General features: G+C 32.5%; 2 protein-coding genes across 2 annotated transcripts in view; both read right to left on the bottom strand.

Moving 5' to 3' along the window:
• Nucleotides 1-1,366: 1,366 nt before the first annotated feature.
• LOC127725964 (toll-like receptor 6) lies at nt 1,367-4,002 on the bottom strand. The gene is made up of 2 exons (XM_052233267.1): nt 3,772-4,002; nt 1,367-1,627 (listed from the first exon to the last, which is right to left on the bottom strand). Exons 1-2 carry the CDS (start codon nt 4,000-4,002, stop codon nt 1,367-1,369), a joined length of 492 nt encoding a protein of 163 aa, XP_052089227.1.
• A 6,624-nt stretch (nt 4,003-10,626) lies between these two features.
• The window catches only part of LOC127725377 (uncharacterized), a 39,565-nt gene continuing 29,244 nt past the window's right edge, over nt 10,627-20,947 (bottom strand). Inside the window, exon 8 of the mRNA XM_052232311.1 lies at nt 10,627-10,763. Within this exon, the coding sequence (XP_052088271.1) occupies nt 10,707-10,763 (57 nt within the window). The 3' untranslated portion in view covers nt 10,627-10,706. The remainder of the gene's footprint in view (nt 10,764-20,947) is intronic.

Raw genomic sequence — 20,947 nt, 5'->3', positions numbered from 1 at the left:
TGATATTTCTTGTTTGTCTTACCTTCAACTCATAACAGGTAATTGTTATTTCTGTTGAAATACTAGTATCAATAATATCTGTTTCAGTTCAGTTAAAATATTTGAGTCAAAAGATGATTGTTTTGTCATTATTTACATTTCAAAACACGTGTCTCTTCTTCAAATTAAAGAGGCGGAAGATATCAATTCAAAAGGGTATTTAAACTAAAGTCGAAATCGAAATGACAATGCCATGGCAAAATAAGACAAACAACAGTCTTCTGCTCCATATATGGCACCTGTTGTGTTGCTTATGTGAATACATACAAGTCTTAATCGAAAGGTCACATTCGAGGAAAAGAGGAAGGGATTGTGGTTACGACAATTGGAATCATACATCGTCGCGTGTCAAACAGATAATCCTTAACGGTCAACCAATTCGTGATGGCGTCCGTAACATTTTAGTTTTAAACGGATGGCGTCAACGTCACCACTTGAGCAACACGACGGGTGCCACTTGTGGAGCAGGATCTGCTAACCGTTCTTGAGCACCCCCATGTTTTGTTGGGGTTCGTGTTGCTTAGTCTTTAGTTTTTATGTTGTGTTTTGAGAAAAAAAAACATGTTTAACTGGTACGTATTACAATTAGTTGTTTGGGTAAATATGGTTTCAACAACTGAAACATCAATATTAATCCCTGTTAATGGAGCCCGTATGATGGCATCGAATCTTTTATAATATTTTGTATGAATTTGGATTCATTTGAAAACCAACAAAAGTCGGCTAGTAGGATTTAGTCTTTTGTAACCATTAAAATGCCGATTGTAAATTGAAACCATAATACATGTCCATATTTCACAGTGGGTTGTTTTCTATTAAGTGGGACGTCTTATGTTGAAATTTAGAAAGTTGTCAATAATTGGGGCTCCAGTAGAATACCCCCTTAGGTCACACGATTGCTATTAAAAATGCCCCAAATCACTATGTCACTTTAAAAAAGTAAGTATTTTAAGTAAGGTCTTGAAAATGTTTAAAGATCACAGATGTTTCAAAATGAGACGTCAAGTCCCAAGCTCGCCCGCCAAACCCCTAAATTCGCAGATAGGATAAAGTCATGTTGGAGGCAAATTATTGGTTGAACGTTAAAGCGAGACATGAAAATCGACATACCAATTACAGGTGGGGTCATGCTGTTAACGGTTCCCTAAAGAGAGTACCATTTTATGACCTTTCCGTCAGTTTTATTTTATTGTACTCTTTTATACAATTGTATTATTCTTTGTTGTTGGCTGTTGTATCATATAATAGACCTTGAAAATAATGCAGCTGGAACGATAAAACTTATTTATATACTTGCAAACATCACATTTACTTGTACTTATTGCAATTAAGATACAACACCTTCTGCTTCAATGGCTAATGCAAGCTTAGGAAGCCAGACGTTCATGTCGCCAGTGACATTTATGTAGGTAAATGATCTAAGATAGCCAGGTATCTCACATTCTTCTTTTAAAACTGGAATGATGACATTTTCTTTCATTTCAGTGAATAACTTCAATATAGCGAATTCTATTTCATATTGACACCAGTAGCTCTCACTATACTCCTTCGTTAAAATAAACATTGTTTTCACTGATTTTGTCATACACTACAAAAGTCAAAAAGTCTGAAAAGACCAGTTTTTGTCTGAATTTGCATGAATTTTTACTCGACATTCTTAATTTGTCTGAATAATTTTTAAAAATTCTTGACATAGTATGAATTTGTCTAATAAGGTTCTTGATTTTTCTTGACAAGTGTCTTGACAGTATGAACATTGTCTTAAAATTTCTCGACACTTCCTGTATCATCTGATAAGAGTCTGGATTAGTCTCGACCAATTCTTGACTGTCTTAAATTTGTCTCGATCTGTCTTGACATGTTCTTGACATTCTTAATAATGTCTGAATATGTCTCGACATATTCTTGATATTCTAAATAATGTCTGAATATGTCTCGACACATTCTTGACAGTCTTAAATATGTCTTGACACTATCTCAACAGTATAAATTTCGCCTGAAATGTGAACAGACTTATTCTGCACTGTTTATGACATTCTATTGCTGTTATATACATCTTTTTATTATGGCTAAACTAAACTTTGAAGAATCAAGGATTAATTTGGTATAGTAAGATACCCTTTTGGTGCAACTAAGTTGGAATACCCTGAATAATCCCCCATGTAGTTTAATTTTGATTTATTTTTATTAAACATTTAAGTAATTGTTTTCACTTGGAATATAAGTCGAAGGTATTGACAAACAGCATTTAGATTTTTGCCGTTCGCAAAACTGCCAGTCAAATTTGCTTTACTAAAATAGGTGTCTTGTATCTCTTTTGGACCCCACAATTCATCTTTTGGGTTTGTGTGGCTAAAAAAAGAGGGGGGGGGGAGAGGGGGGGGGGGGGCTTTCGTTTAGGTCAAAGAATTTGTTCCCATCTTGATTCAAAAACCTTATTCATTTTTTAGAACAACCCAAAAACATTTTTTTATTCAAATTTGAGTGTTGAATTTTATAATTTTTTATCAAAAATAAATATTTGTGATAACTCCTTCCTGAAAAGAAAAAAATGTTTAGATCTTTGTTATGCATGTCTGTTTGAGAACCATTTCATAAGACCGATGATTTCTATAGAAATCATTGATGGGACCCATTATAAATACATTTTTTTTATTATTCCTGGAGTAGATAATAATTTTCTTTTAATCTTTGGGAATTATTCAATTTGTTTGTATGTTAAAATAATTAACTTCATAATTTTGATGAAGAAAATCCATTTCAATTCAATTTTTTTTCATCAAAATGATGATCTTCATTTTCATCTATCAACAAACTTTTTAAATTGTAGTGGCATGGTCGGTCAACTGATAAGTTGTATGGCTGATTACAGGTAAAGCAAGAACTTCTATTTGACAGTTGCGTGTACTCTGGGGTGTGGAATACCTTAATTTTATGGGGAACATCCTGTCCATGTGTAATACTTAATATATTCCAACAGATGACATTACACAAATTTTTCTTCTGTTAAATGAATGATTTGTATATCATCATAATTTGCTATTTATATAAACCACATTTTGGTATAATAATTATTTACCATATCAACATTGAATATTATGAATGTAGAATGAAATATGTCTACAGTATGATTGGTTTGAATCATTTAATTTATAAGATTTAGGAATCAAAATTTGTAATTATTTAAAAACCCACATTGAAATTGTTTTATATCAACACACCCACATTTGAATTATTTTATACTTTAGATTTCATAGCCATATTTGCATTTGTAAAAATATTTATATACCCAAATTTTCAATTATTTTACATGCCCAACTTTTTTTGTTGTTGTAAAGAAGTGTAACTTGAAACAACAGTATATCATATAAAGAGAAATAAAGATTAAAGTTATATCATGAATATTGGTCATGATTTGTAAAACTCAGAACTGTCAAGTAAATTTAAGACACGATTCAAAATGTTCAGAATATGTCAAGCCATACTGAGAAAAAATAAGAATGTCGAGAATATGTCGAGAAATTTCAAGACAGTATTCAAATGTCAAGAATTTGTCAAGAAATTTTAAGACCATATTCAGGATGTCGAGAATATGTCGAGTAAATTTCATACAAATTTAATATAAATGAGAATTTGTCAAGAAAAATTAAGACACAAGTCATACTTTTGGAGAATGTCGAGTAAAAGTTCATGCAAATTAAGACAAAAACTGGTCTTTTCAGACTTTTAGACTTTTGTAGTGATAGCATGTTCTATATTTTTCGTTATTGTCTGTCTAGGTATAAAATCTGTTGAATGATCAAAACACTTAAGATTGTAATCACTTTGTAAGTGTTCTATTACTGTTCCAACCCAGGATCTGTCACTTTTGCTGTAGGATATAAACACGTGGAACTTTTTACCATCAGGAAGGACTCTTCTTTCGATTGGACGTTGTTCTTTTTCCTGAATTTCTGCCGCCATTCTTTCTGAACTAAAATAGAAAATTATAAGGGGACATGCTGATTATACTTCATCAATATTTTTCCTCAATTTTTCTCCTTTTAGATAAAAGGGTAGAACATTACAAATTACTTTATATGGGAAACCCCCTGTAAAATTATTACACAGGTCAAAATGTTATTTTTGTCACGGTAAATCATGCAGTTAGTCATATGTTAGTCATATGTCTTGTAAATATTCTGTAAAGATCATACATGTAATCAATGCAATTAAAAAAGAAATATAAAGTAAGGTAAACAAACATATTATATAATAAAAACTTTATACATGTACACTCGTGCATGTGTACTTGTCTATTACCGGTGTGTACGAATGTAAAATGATTGTCCGAGTGTCAATATAATATAACAGATACATATACAACGTATTGACTGAGTGAAAGGCCTTAATTTTTATATTGATATGTAAGTAATGTATTAGGAAAATGGCGTTTAATGTTCTTTCTAAGTAGTCTTATATTGTATCTCTACGCGGGTTATTCAGTGTGCACCACATTTTATATGTTATTTCTTCATAGACAAAAAAATATTACAGTCATTCCTTAAATAAACTTGCAAATTACTTTACGTCTGCTGCGGCGCTTCCTCCATGGTTGTTATGTGTGACGTCATGACGTCATTAATCTAAATTTAGCAAGATGTTTTTTATATTGACCGTCGATATACATATAAATAGAAACATAGCGTCAATTTACCTAAAAAGAAAAACAAGGCTTCGGATACGTAAAATAACCTTTGAAACACGTGATCGTAATATCCAATGGAAACACTAGAATGCTACACCATATGCAATATTTTTGAATATTGTTTTCATCGGTACTAACATTGATTTTTCTATCAATAAATTAAAAAAAATAGCTATATATGTACTGTTATACAGTTATCTTATAATTTTCTGATGAGTCAAACCCTTTTTGCCTGATTTCTGTCTCGCCTGCGACAGAAGTCGCAGAAAGCGAGACCTAGGGATAGTGATCCGGCAGCGGCGGTTGCGGTGGCGTTAACTAAGTACGGAAAAGCTTAATATTTCAAAAGGTAGAAGACTTTGTATATAGATGTCTTATTTTATGAAGTTTCCGTCTGTTGTCAATTGTCCTTGACATCATTTTCATGGTTCAGTGACTACTTGAAAACACAGTTTCTTGTAATGTAAATATCTCTCCTATTATGAGTAATTATAGGATAACTATATTTTGTATGTGTTTACCTTGCAAGGTCCACATGCCTGCCAGACAGTTTCACTTGCCCTAAACCTCATGTCATGGATCAGTGAAGAAGGTTAAGTTTTTGTTGTCAAGTCCGTATCTCAGATACTATAAGCAATAGGGTTTGGTGTATGTATTGATTGTAAGGTGAACATGTACAGCTTTCAGGTGTTATCTCACCTTGACCTCATTTTCATGGTTTAGGTTTTGTGGTATGGTATATTTCTCTATTATAAGCAACAAGTCAATTATATTTGGTGTATGGAACGATTGTAGGGTATACATGTATGTCTGGCAGGGTTCATATGACCTTGACTTTATTTTCATGGTTCACTGGTCAATGATAAGTTTTCGTAATTTTGTCAGTTTATCAGATTCTATTACCAATAGGTCAACTATTATTGATGTATGGAATGATTGTAAGGTGTACACTTATATCTGTCTTACACGGTTCATATGATTTTCACTTTATTTTCATGGTTCATTGGTCAATGTTAAGATTCTGTAGTATGATCTGTTTCTCGGCCACTATTAGCGATAGGATCACTATATTTAGTGTATGGAATGATTGTAAGATGTACATGTCTATCTGGCATGGTTCATCAGACCGTGACCTCATTTTCATAAAACATTGCTAATGTTTAGTGTATATGATACTTGTTGTAAAACCTTCATATAACAGACTTTCAACATGAAAAAAATAATAAGTAAAACAAGCGAGACATTACAGCGTGTGCACTCTTGTTATAGTTTGTTCTTATGTTGCGTTGTTACTACATTCCAAGGTTAATTGGGGTGGGGAGTGGAACCGGCAAACATGTTTTACCCCGCCACATTTTATATGATCAAAGCTACCTCAGGACTGGTTTTCCTGTACGCGACAAAATTTCAGAGAATTTAACTGTATTAATTATGACGTTACAAGATATGAGGTTAAATAATCTTTACGTTTTCGATCGAAAAAGTACATTCGAATTTATAATGATATCTGTCTCCAATTTGTCGATTGTTACATTTAACAAGTAAGAATTTAGTAAGTTTCCTGATAAAATTTGCCGCAAAAGCTTTGAGTGGGATTCCGTCTTAGGGATGGTGATGATGCTGGGGAAACTAGCTTTTGTATTTGAAGTCTTGAACTACAAGATACGAACGTGTCACATCAGACTAGATGCTTTCGTACCAATATATATCATATATTAGGCTTTAGTTTACGGATTGGAATCTAGATCACAGTTCACTCACATGCAAGTCGGCAGTCCAATCCAATAAACATAAACGAATTGGTAATTCTTTTAATAGCGTCCAAATATAATAAAACAGTATTACAAATCAGTAACTTTACACCAAAAGAAAATACATCTGCTTGCGTTAAAAATCCGAACACAATTCATGTGCTCTCGTTGGCATATCCAAACGGAGTCCCTGAATAATAATTTAACTTTCGTTAACTACCAAATCACGTTGCTAACAACAAAGTTTGTTGTCAAGTCATGTTGTCAACACAAATAGATAACGGATTGATTCCGTGTATCAAAAGAAGTATTTACACGCATATTTATTAAACATAAGGATATTTGATCAAATAGAAATATTGAATAGCCGAACTATTTAAGTTCATTCTTGACCATAAGTATTGACAACTAAAAAATTTACAACCCAACATGTTTAAGGTGTAAACAAATATTTCGGACAGTTAAATACATTGTGAATTTCGAGATCATTACTATGAATAAATTTAGTATTCCTGGTGCACAGGAAATGTACACTTTAATAAACTGTAATAGAAATCAACATAATTTGATAGTTTTGAATAAAAAAAATCAGCACAAAAATAATGTGTCACACATTGGTGGCAAAAAAAAACCGGTTTTCTCTTAATACGTTTGCCACCTTCCTGTTTCAATCGGCAATTTGTTATTAGTCGTTCGAAATCGACAGAGAACGATGGCATCTTTAAAGCCCAAAATATTTAAATATTTCTAAAATTCCAAGTTTTTCTTAAACCTTTTGTAGTTATTACCTTTTGACGAATTTTGGATTAGCGAATTTCAATTCTGAGAAAACAGGTTTAACGATCTTTGCTTTATAAGTGACAGTTTTTAACCAATTGTTATTGCTGACATTTTGTGTTTCCCATATTTTATGTGTTTTTGTTAAAAATTACATGTTGTAGTAAAAATAATCCCCAAATAGTTAAACTGCTTCACTATCATTATGTTAATGTCATTGTAAGAAAATCGGAGATTTTTTGGCAAACGTCCAGAACCAAACACTAATGTTTTCGTTTTGTTAACGTTTACTTTCAATTTCCAAGCCTTACAATAATCATAGTAGGCATTGAGTTCCGTCTGCATGTCCTGTGCTAATTCGACCAAAACACGGTGTCATCTGCGTATAATATAATAAAAAAAATATATATTTCTTATTCTCTTTCCAGATCTTCTGTTAAAGTTTTAAGTCCTGCAATACTTTTACTGACTAAGAAATTTCTTAGTCATTCAAAAATAAAGGAAAATAAGAACGGTGATCAGTTTTCTCCTTGTCGTAAACCACTGTCACAAGCAAAGTATTCTGTATTACAATTATTATAAGATACACTGTACATATTCAATATTACCTTATACATCTTACCATTTATATAAATCCAGTTAAAGGTTGTTTGATAACATCTACGTCAAACATCACACATTAAGGTCAGGAATTTGTCAAAACGAATAATCGAAAAAATTACATGCAAATTCTGTAAGTGTTTCAACAAGAGTTAATACAGGTTACCCGACCTTTATTTTACTCTTTTTATGTCGTGCAAACCCGTTGTAAATGGAATTTATGAAAGCATTGTGACGCGTTATATTATACAACGATTTCCAATGTTTATAATATTTATTTTGGCATGTTAAGATGTTCGGCGCATGGATAAATGTCTTACCATAACCAGAGACATATAAGATAACATATTCTTTTTTTTCAGACTCAAAATGTATATACATGTGAATACATTCAAAACGAAATACAACACAACATATTCTGTCTCAACAGAATAAAATGTTAAAATATGGTAACTATATAAATCCGTGGTTAGGTGTCTGGTTGGCACTGTGGTTTTTTTTTTATTTTGAGTGAATAAGTGTGCTATTTCCAAGTGTAAACCGGATACTATCAAGTGAAATTACATATGATCAATCGGTTTACTCTCAGTTTGCAAGAATATCAGTTTAATTCGTGATTGCCAGACTAACAATGATAAACAAGTTTTAGCACAAACAACTAAAAATTGCCTCATTATTCACCTAAAATAAAACTTTTTATTTGTTCAGTATTTTTTCCGCAGTCATAAAAAGGCAAAACCCAAAACTATATTATTTAATTGTTGAAATTTAACCCTTTTAAGTTAAGTGTTCATTTTATGTTCATATTACATTTCATCATAACCACGTAGTATTATTGTACAAGAACGGTCATTTGAATTATAAGGAGAGGGGACTCATATTTTTGTTCCTATATATATTTCTGACAGTTTAATAAATTTGATAAAACACATGTTAGAGACACTTCAAGTCTTCTTTCCGTGTAATTTAACGCCATATCAATTCGGAACATTGCAATCAGCATTTCCCGTTATATCATTAGAAAATCAGTTTCCACCACTCTGTAAACCTCGAATTTCAAATGTTGAACAGTTATCTATTCCGAATGAATACAGATCGTACTCAACGGAGTTGTGTGATAGATCAAATCAATGACAAATATAAAACAATGCCATAGTGATCATGACTTGCTGTTTGAGTCACAATTCCTATTACAGATATAAGTTAGATAATATTATAATCATATGCCTTACAAACATTTCATGAAGGAAAAAAATATGTTAGTAGGTCTCCGACCTCACACATCTGCATTTGTTTTGATTTCAAGTGACTCAGCCAACTGACAAATACATATTGCTTTTGTTGCATGCCTATTATTATTCCCAGCATGTTCTAGTTTTTCATTCATATAGTCTAGGAGGTAGGCACTAGATAGGTCCAATAGGTAATTATTACCGTCTCCTGTAACAACAACAACGTGATTAAATGTTAAACAAATAAACAGTTCTATATAGCTATACATGTAAATGGCAAACACATATGCAAACAAGTCAAATAAATGTAAAATAAATAGACAGGCACACATAATTTATGTAAAATAATTACACAGTCGTCTTTAACTACTAGTATGTAGAACAAATATGCAATAGAACAAAATAGAGGCGAAAGATACCAAAGTGACTTTCAAACTCATGAATCGAAAGTAAACTGACAACGTCATGGAAAAAAAAAGATTAAATTAAAGACAGGCAAAAATGTACAAAACACAACATAGAAAACTGAGCAACACGAACCCCACAAAAAAGGGGGTCAGTGATGTCAGATGTTTCGTACGGGTAAGCAGATCCTGCTCCATGTGTGGCAACCGTCTTGTTGTGCCTATAAGTACAAACACTGTATGGCAAACAAAATATTCAGCCACAGGTTGGAAATTAAATTTCTCTCGTTTGATCATTTAACACAATCGACGTGTCGTTTGCTTGATATCAGTTCATTATTTGTCAATATTCAATTATGCTTTTCTCTGACTTCATTATTGTGGCGTTAAAGCGACCATGCATGATAATGTCATACGAAAAAATTGCAAAAGTTACCAAAGGGACAATAAAAATCATTAGATTATCCCAGTGTCACATGTTCAGTGAAATAAGTTCATAAGAGTAATTTTGAATACAATTTAGCAAGCTCATATATCTAAATGAACAATTATGTGTGTGTTCATTGTTCATTGTTGAAGGCTGTATGATGACCTATATTTGTTATCTTCTACGTCATTTGGACTCATCTCATTGGCAATCATACCATATCATCTCATCTTTATATGTATACTTAGTTTCAGGTTGAATTTACTAACCTGATACGGGATAGACAAATTGACGGACGGACAAAATAATAGAAGGACGCACAGACAATAAAACATAATGACCATCTGTTATCTTATGTAGGCCATTAAAAAAGTATAAAGTCGTATATATTTAAAACGATTATACAGCCTCCAATAGATCAAAGAAATATACATTTGCATAATATACATATCAAAAGTCAATAAAAATGGTGTACATTATGTATATATCAAAATTTATAAAGTTCTTTAAAAGCTCGGCCAATAAGGATCTAAAATATAGCTTTCATTCCTCGAGTGACGCCTTTTCTCTGCAGCATTACCGTGGTTTACAACACAGTTCATTGCAGACAAGCTATTTTTATTAGAAATAAAGGATAATCAATTCCTGCAGTAACCATGCAGTCACATCATTGTATATATCATAATTACGATTTATATCCATACCTGTTCATCATATGTTACTGAATTCCCAGTTGTACCATCTAATAGTGCTTCATCATCCACGTCATTCAAATTATGAGCAACCATTTCACGGGTAAGATTCTCGCGAAAATCTCGTGTTGTGAAGTTCTGATGCCATGTGATTCTGCAGTATACAAATAAGGAGATATGGTATACGTATGTTCAGGGTTGAATAGTTTTCGACACAAACAGCTTTTATGAATTGAACAGCTCTCTAACATGTCTAAGACCAACCAATTCATTTTTTTATAGATATAAGAAGATGTGGTATGAGTGCTAATGAGATAATTCTCCATCCAAGTCACAATGTATAAAAAAGTAAACAATTATAGGTCAATGTATGGCCTTCAACATGGAGCCTTGGCTCACACCGAACAGCAAGCTATAAAGGGCCAAAATATTACTGGTGTAAAACAATTCAAACAGGAAAACAAACGGTCTAATCTACATAAAAAACGAGAAACGAGAAACACTTATGAACCACATCAACAAACGACAACCACTGAACATCAGGCATTTGTGCAAATTGAAATACTTGAAAAAGAATTGATGAAATAAATACTAAGATAAAATGACAATTTACAAAAAAGTAATTTGTTTGCGTACAACGAACTCCAACACAAACTTGGAATGCACTTAGCAGTTATGTCAGGGTGCGACAGTGTAATTTGTTTTGTCTGTTGCTGTTGAGCAAGCTCATATGGAATAAAAATGATGGGTGGAACTAGGCTTTAAGGCGAAACCTCCGAATTATAATACAATATGTTTGTTCAAACTGACAATGAATCATGTAGTCATTGTCCACCATCTTGCCTGGTTTTGTATCAGTTTACTTTTATACTTAAACGAACATTCCTGTTCTATAATACGCCCTCAACAGCTTCACAGTTGTTTTCGAGTAAGGGTGGCCAAAAGGACTATTGTGCGTCTGCGACGACTGGTACACTCCATTATATTTATTTAATTATAATAAGTATAATTTACCATCTCCATACCATATGTTAATACCTTCCATTTCCAGAAAATTTCCATTCGTTACCAAACACAAACCAAATATTGATCTGTCAAATACATTTATTAATAAGAAAAAGACTTTTTTCTGAACACTAAGCGTGCACATGGAGCCACAACAGTATAACTGGTTCCTACAATATTTACTTATTCTTTAAAGAAGTTACAGTATTAATGCATTAACAAGTGTGTATAATTTAATTCATGTGTTAATTGCAAGATAAGATACATGTACGCAAGATGTAACTTCAATCAACCTAATTTTCTTTCAAATCATGGATAACTTGTGCAACCGAAGAGACATTTAATTTGCTATTTCTTAACATTGAAATAAAACAAGTACACGAATGCCCTTCTCGCACTATCACAGACCGAAAAACATAATGCCCCTAGGTGGGGCATACAGCTTTTTTGGGACTTTCTCCTTTTCATTAGAAAACCTGTTCAGCGTAGAAGTTAATGGAAAGCAAATATCTGTGTGGTGCTGGAGCCTTAGCTGATTAGTTCTAGAAAAAGCTAATTTATAAATTGTATGATTTACGTATCTATGAATATATCAATAAAATTCGAGTCCATAAATATTGTAAATACTTACTACACATGATGTCATGTCAAAGAAAAGAAAACAAATCTGATATCAAGTTAATGAAATATTATATCCTATGTCATACCTCGTTTAATAGCAACAGAAAACATATTCTGTTAAAAAAACTCAAAAGAACTTCCTGAATACATCTTTATACAACATGGAGATGGGTATAATTGCCAATGAGAACACTATCCGACAGAGTTTGAATAAAGTGGATTTAAGCAACGTTAGGTCATCCAACGGTCTCCAGCAATGAGCAAAATTCAAATCATATATTCCGTCATGAAGTGCCTTGACATGACAAATTTGAAAACATTCAGACGACAAAAAGAACGGTCTGATATATGATAAAACAATAAAAGAAAACAACTAAGACGGACAACGAACAACGACAACCACTGAATTACGAACTGCTGACTTGGGACAGGCACATATATTTTGAAGCGGTGTTAAACGTGTTCGTGAGCGATAAACTATCTCTCTCCCTCCATGCACAGCTACTTTAGTACAAGAAATCTTGGTGTACATTGATAAGGATGCATATAAACTGTACATTCCCCTAATATGTACACACAATGTACATCTGTAAAACTGTATATAAAATGTACAACTGTTACATCGACATAAACTGTACAGTTGAAAAGATTTATAGAAACTGTACATTTGTAAAGTTGTATATTCTGCATTTGTGTAAAAATGTAGCAGCACAATTGAAGAACAAACTTTCTCTAATTTGCATGTTTTTTTCCACATTTCTCGATCAGCAAATGATTGGTCAAAATTTAATCATGATGTAAATTTTTTTTATTTCTTCTGAATTTTCTATTGTGACGTCATGAAAAAAGGCAACCATGCCTGATGACGTCACATATAAAGAACACAACATTCTGCAAATCTTTGAAAAGGAAGGATACACTTTGTTTAGATATCGTATAAAAATCATAAGAGAAACAGATTCTACCACTTTATCTCGTGTATTACGATTTTTCTCCATTCTCAACAATCAAATTTTAATTATTTAAAAACTTCGGCAAGCCTCGCGCTTTAAATATTTAAATTCAACTGCCTCAAGTCGAGAAATAAGGTAAAACACTTGATGCAGTTGTGGAATCTGTATGTAAAAATCAGTTCGAAATTACTTGGATCATGGTTTTACTCCTTACAAATGGAATTTAGAAATACAAATGTACATTATAAGGAATATCTCAAATATATTTTCTGTCTATTCGAAATAACCTTAAAAATGTGGTGCACACTTTTTAATAACCTGCTACGTGGGTTATTCTCTGTGCAACACATTTTTGACGTTATTTCGTCATAGACAAAAATAAAGCTATTCTTTAAATAACGAAATTCTGCAGTTGCTTTTATACCGGCATAGCTTAATAGCAGTGGAAAACATGTTCTGTTAAATGAAATTTAAACTACCTTTTTGGAAAAAGTTCCCACTATTTTTGTTCATGTCTGTTCTTTTGTCTCCCTTTTTCTTTCAGATCGTAACACTGTTTGAGACAGTGTCTACTACTTCTGTTTGTAAGTTGAACAATATAATCCAATATCAGAATGATTGCACACTTTTGACAGATGAACTTTTATGTTTTTATTTAGTTTTGATTAAATGTTAATATGTCGAAATGAAAATTCAGCAGATAAATCAAAAATTATAAATGAATACATTGTAATTCAAAGTAAGACCTAACGATTTTATTCACAGAAAAACACGAAAAAAAACCCCAAAAAAACAGAAGTGCAGGACATAAAGTATATTTTTGGGAAGGATATGCTGCACAGATTTGTTCTTATGATAAGTAAATGTTAATTGGGTATAGAGAGCTGTACAAAATGTTGGGTGTTTTCCTTTCTCATCGTATTCTATTTTTATTTAAAAAAGAGTAGACATCGTCGTTATTTGTAACGATAATTAGATATATAATATTTATGTTGAATAAATGTCAGATATCGGCAAAAATATAACATATTTTATAATATCTTGTTTCCTCGTTTAGCGTTTTTTTTTTTATTCGTGCATCTGTATGTATCATTTAATATTTTGAATCATTGCTCTGCAAAGGATACAGTAAAATTAGCAGTCAATCGTTGTCTTTTATAAGTGATCATGACCTTATTTGGTATAAGTCTTCTGTTAACTTCTAGCAATGTGTGTTTAATCTCACGTCGTCCCTGTATTAAAATTTAAAAAAACGCAATATATAACATATGAAATGCTACTTCAAAGATCACAATGAAATAACAAGTGTATAAAAAGATATTTCTTTCGAACATTACATAAGTAGATTCTCGAAGGCCAAATATAGAACATTAAACTCTGTATAATTTATATTCAATATAATTCAGTAATAATTGTTGCACAAATGAATAGAAAAAGTAAAAATATTCCAAATTAAAAAAAAAACAAAACAATTACTAATCATAAATAAAAGAAAAGCAGATAACGATGACGTAAATAATACACACGTACAGAAGTTCTAAAGAATGAAATTATAAATTCTTCTACATTCAGGTCCGTGCTTTCCACAGAGAGTCATATTGTAAACAACCATATCATTTCGACATCTCACATTAAGACCTCTTCTGAACATTTGAAGGTCCCTTCTATGTATTGGCTACATAAACTTAACAAAACAAACCCGTAAAATATCGTTTCATCTTGGCCTCTAGTAAGTGTTCAACAACTAATCATTAATCGCGTTTAACTAGTTCCTTAACATCTATCAAACAATATATTTGTGGAAATGAGGTGAGATGATTAAAGCTGTAAGTTTCCTCGATGACAACATCCATCACTATTCGTTTCGGCAATACGGCTTATCGACAGGTTGAATGTATTCCCATGGGCACCGATTGTGCCCCTTTAGACTTGTTCCTGTATTGTAATGAACCCCAATGTATGGCCAAAGTCGGTAAGAACCCATTAAATTGATAAATTCAACAACATCTATCGTTATCTTTGATGACATATTTATTCGTTTAATAGAAAAGAAATCTCTAAAATACTGCCAACATTTACCCAAAGGAACGTACTTTAAATAAATGAAATGTAAACAGCATTAACTGTCCTTTTCTATATTAAGTTTTTTCAGTTTTACACGGAAAACTGTACTAAACAAAATACGACAAAAAGGACAATTTTTAGTTCCCTATTGTTTTTAAACATTTATGGGCGGGAATCTTCCTTTGGTCCTATTGTACGCGCGCTGTTTGTATAATCTGCCCGGGTTTGAAGTGACGTTTTGATTTTAAAAGAATGTAATCTATGTTTCACTAGTAAATGATTAAGTCAAGGATTTCGTCATCCCAAATTAATTAAAACCTTTGCTAAATTCTTTCATAGACACAAAGATTTTGAAGTTTTGCACAACTTACAACTTATTACCACAAAATCAGCCTTATTTTTACTGTGATGTTGTTTCGTAAATTCAGATACGATCGTTGTTAACTTATCGATCCTTACATAAATTTATTATAAAAGGTTGCCAATTCAACACTTATTAAATTTTTTAATATACGGTTTTATCTGTATACATCTTAACTTTGTTATCAATAATATGCAATTAAAACCCAACAAAATGATATTGCTATGAACCCATGGGCATTCACAGTCCTACTTCTGTCGACACATCAATTTTGGCAATGCACAATATCATTTTTTTTCTCTGACTGTTACTGACGTCTTTACACTAAATCTATTTGATGTTGAGTGTGAAATGATATCTAATTTTAATCTTAGATACATGATTTTTTTATTAGTTGTTATTGGCTCTGAACTAGCTTTCAGTCACTATGAGTACTCTCAGATCTATACTATGTGTCTTTAGTGTTTTTTTTAGTTTTTTTGTATTTGTATCGATCTTGTGAGTTAAATCCTTTTCAAGTAATTTTTAAAGTTTGTTCTTATAATGTACAGTTACACCAATGTCCTAGATTAGGGAGATTGTTTGGCGCCCCAAAACAATTTTACCCCGTAACATACTGTGTGTGAATGGTCCAAGTCAGGAGCTTGTAATTCAGTCGTTGTTGTTTGATGCTGTGTATTATATTTGTATTTCAATGTCAATATGTCAATACAAGTGGTGAAATGTTGTTTTAAAAACTATCAACGATCTGCCATTGTCATCCAATGTTCCAAAAAATTACACAAACCCCTACATTAAAAAACTATTACTGCACTAAAAACACATGTTTAGGAAGATTAAGCAGTTTAGTTTGTGCCTATTACATTATTATCTGACTTTAACCAATTCTACAAGTAATGATTACAGTTATATGGTCAACATTGCAAACAAGGATTGTAAAATATTTAGTTGTGACTAATCTTTGCCATACATTTGGAGATGGTATGCTTCAAAGATGGTTCGCAATACTAGGAACATGCATCGGCTGATATCTATTTATTTGCTGTATTATATCAAACTGCACCGTTCTATTAAACTTTTTTTTGTTGTTTTTTTTGTGGTGCGGCCAGATTTGAAGGAAGAAGACATTTAAAATAAATGTAAACGTTTAAATATGCTGCATAAGAATTTGTTCTTTTCCTTTTATTTTCGTATTCAAACAGCCTTGTCCTTCTAGAAATATCTTTCATCGCAGACTTACGTATGAAGGTTAAAACTAAGAAGGCGGTATGTCGCGAATGACCATAACGTTTATATGACCTTTGATCTGTAGGTCAAGTTATGCGTTCTCCATTCAGGATTATACATTTTTTATCATTCGACACATAGTGTTTATATTTGGCACATGTATTCATGTGTTGCATTCAATTTTTAAGAGTTACTACACTTGTCATAATGTTTATACTTTACCCAATATTCTGAACAGCCACACATAGCTAGCCACAGCACTGCTACAGCAGTAAATGCCATCGGAATAGAAATCATATTCATAAAATTAGGATAACCGGCTGTTGAAGTAAGAATGATAAGTGCAAGTCCAAAACTTAATGTTGGGAGGACAATGACTAACGCGAAGAATATCGTTGCCCACCAGAGATTTCTGCAATGCCGTCCTAATACCAGACGCTCTGAAGAAATTGTCTCTATTATTTCGTTATACAGCTCAGAGCTAACCTGTGGAGAGAAGAATACTAAATATGACTAGGATATGGGATACACTACCATTTGTGGGTACAGATAGGTGCAGTCATAATCTGTACAGCTAGTTAACTTGATGACCAGACTTAATGACTGGTGAAAGTTAACATGGCACATTATTTATGATTGCTCCGACCGGTCCTAGGACAGAATTCATGTTCACTTAAAAGAGGACTTGGTCCTAGGACTGTTTTAATGACTGTCCGAAAAGTTAACTTCATGACAGGTCCAATACTGAAGTTAACTTTGGAGGAAGTTAACTTTGCTAAACTAGGCCACACTAACAAGTTAACGTGTTACCAGGTTTGCTATTAAAAGCAGGCATTGATCTGGACTGCTTCGTCCGAACCAGAACTGTTCTTATAAAAGTTAACTTTTGTCTGGTCTGCTCCAAGATAAAGTTAACATGATCCAAAGTTAACTATTAAACAGGACCGCTTTGATTGATAAATATCATTTGAGTATCGACTTTCGATAAGTGAAAACATAGGACCGATTACAAGCAGAACTGTTTCCATGACTGATATGCCTGATCTGGTAAATAGCAGACTTGTCCACAGAACATATTAACATCACACCTGTTCACAAGTCTGTAGATAGATATAAGAAGATGTCGTATGAGTGCCAATGAGACAACTCTCCATCCAAGTCACAATTTGTAAAAGTAAACCATTATAGGTCAAAGTACGGTCTTCAACACGGAGCCTTGGCTCGCACAGAACAGCAAGCTATAAAGGGCCCCAAAAATCATTAGTGTTAAAGCATTCAAACGGGTAAACCAACGGTCTAATCTATATAAAAAACAAGAAACGAGAAACACTTATGAACCACATCAATAAACGACAACCACTGAACATCAGATTCCTCACTTAGGACAGATGCTGGTCTGGTCTGGTCTGGTCAAGCTGACCTCTCCTCAGGTCTGGTCTGCAGCAGTTCTAGAAATGCAGACCTAGGTCTGGTCAGATGAGGATAAAGTTAACTTGTAGGTCTGCTAAAATTTTTAAAGTTTACTTAGAGAGCAGTCCTTAAGAGCAGCCTTATAAGTACAATTTTTGTACAGGTAAGGACTGCACCCATCGGTATGTATATATAATTGCACTTAACCCTGAATCATATGAAAAATAAACATATTTTGTCACAAAACTTCTTCGATTAAAGCTTGATTGCTCGAGCATAACTTACAGGTAAGCACTTTATTATTACACGATTAATAACCCAAGAAATAAATTGGGTGAATAATGTAAATGACATATCAAATGAATGCAGTTTCTTAAATATTTTCCAGCTTTAGAATGGTATTACCCAAAATGGTTAGTTGTAGTGGTAAAACTTAGAGTAACAAATCAATTTTAGCAAACATGGGTTACAAAATTCAAAACACCCCAAAATGTTTGAATAATAAAATTTTCAATAAAGATTTAACACTTGAATATTATTTACAAATACTTCCAAATAAAGATGTTATAACTTTTCTAAATGTAGAAACTTGACACTAAATCACAATTTATCAATCACGAAGAAAATTTCACTTCACCATACTATTTATTATTTGTATAAGTTTTTTGCATGTCATTCTTTGTACCTTTGTAGTGTTTTTTTAGAGAATAAAGGATTGTTATTATTGTTTACTAAAATGGAACACGATGTTTTTCATTATTTTTGTTATTCATTGCTACCCACTAATGACATCCTACTAGAAGCCTTCGGTAAAGATAGTGGATGAGTCATGAATAAATAAAAACACATTAAACGGTATAGCATGCTCACATGAAGCTTCATACCAAATTTCAGAAAGTTCTAAATCGTAGTTCCTAGTCTCAAATATTTAATGAATGGTTATTTTGTGAAAGAATATATTTCCCGGCATTCGGTCGAGAAGTACGTACGGACAGACAAGTGTTAACTCAGTTACCCTCATCCCACAACGAGAGTTTGATAGCTCTACATGGCCTCTTAGCCTATTGGCATTGCTTAAAATATGAATATGACTTCTACTACACACTCACAATCTCATTTTTTCATCTATAAAATGCGTATTACAATACACTACAATAGGTCATTAACGTCTGATCACCTGTTACATACAATAACAGAAAATATTTGCACCCACTCATGGATATTGTTAACTTCACATTGAATCACAGATAATCTATTTTGACAAGAAAAATTATTAAAAGCATCAAAATGTAAGTTATCAAAACAACTCTAATATAGTAAAAAATAATCAATATTAAAGTGCATGTCCTTTGTCCTCAGTAAAATTCGGACTTCAAAAATAAGTCATTTCTCGAACTTGCAAATTTTCATTTCTTCCGGTCTGGATTCGAAAAGTGTCTACTCCACATCTAAATTATGGTAAAGCACTTCTGTATGATATTGGCATGTTCACCTATAGATATAATTCTGTCTCAAATGCGTTTTATCATGTCTGAAGATCCACAGTCCTCTCGCGGCATTATTCTGTTCACGTCTGTAAGCCATTTTGAAGTATAGTCATTTGAAACGTAACCACAACGAATGTCTTTCATTTTGCAAAATCATAAATTCCAGGGATATTTCTTTTCGTACATTTGGATGATTTTTTATCGTTACAAATTTAAGTACATTAAGCTTTAAACTCGTCTACCGGTGACACGGTTTCCGTAAATGTGTCTGGTATAAATTTGACTCATTGGTAATCATTCCATATCTCCATTTATTTATAAGTCAGTAACGCTATCGGTGTATATACTTCAAATAGATTGAAAAAAAAATCAATTTCCCCATAGATGACAGTGCTAGCTTTTTTTCGAGATAGACTTTTGAAAGTTCATTTTTCTAATGACCTAGCTAGAATTAAGAAAAATGTTTATGACAGTATTTTTTAGTCCAAAAATACATGTTACCGTTGCTTTTCTCGAAGCTTTCAATCAAGAAAACTATTATATGAAACTGAAGCCCTGGAATATTTTATCATCTGGGAAAATGTTTACTTTGTATGCAGGTGCTGTTGGATTCTACTATTTTATTTCTCTGATGGATTAACATTATCAATCTCTACTCGCGATTCACTCTTTGCTTATATAGGTACATGCAGTAGATGAAGCATATGTTCTCAATGAGCGTCTGACTGTTTTTTTACTTATTTTTTTACACATTTTTACCTTCATTGGTGGTATACTGAGTGATTCTGGAACATACTTCCACCTAAATACAGGTCCATTACAACTGATATGAGTTGTCTCCTCATGGAGAAGGTTCAAATTTCGATTTCGGTTCACTGTAATAACAAAAATATTTACCGTTATGCAAACAAGATTATCTGATTTTTAGAAAAATGTTATGTTTTGTGTACTGGTTCTTGTCTTTTTGGTTATTTTTAGTTTTTTTGCCATGACTTTGTCAATTTGTTTTCGATTTATGAGTTTGAATATACGTTTGGCTTCATTTGCATATGGGATATACATTTCCAAACTTATTGGCTATTCAAGAGCATGCAGCAACTACTCAGACTTTGTAAAACGTCACCAGTGTCTGAGCAGAAAGTTGAAGAACCAGGGGTATGTCAAAGAACGTCTCGTTCTTTTTCTAAAAAAAAGTTCATCGGACGGTACC

Source organism: Mytilus californianus, unplaced genomic scaffold (genome assembly GCF_021869535.1).
Source record: "Mytilus californianus isolate M0D057914Y unplaced genomic scaffold, xbMytCali1.0.p SCAF_15, whole genome shotgun sequence".
NCBI classification, from domain to species: Eukaryota; Metazoa; Mollusca; class Bivalvia; order Mytilida; family Mytilidae; genus Mytilus; species Mytilus californianus.
Note: the sequence above shows the minus strand (reverse complement) of the source record. Positions and strands in the feature narration are given on the sequence as shown.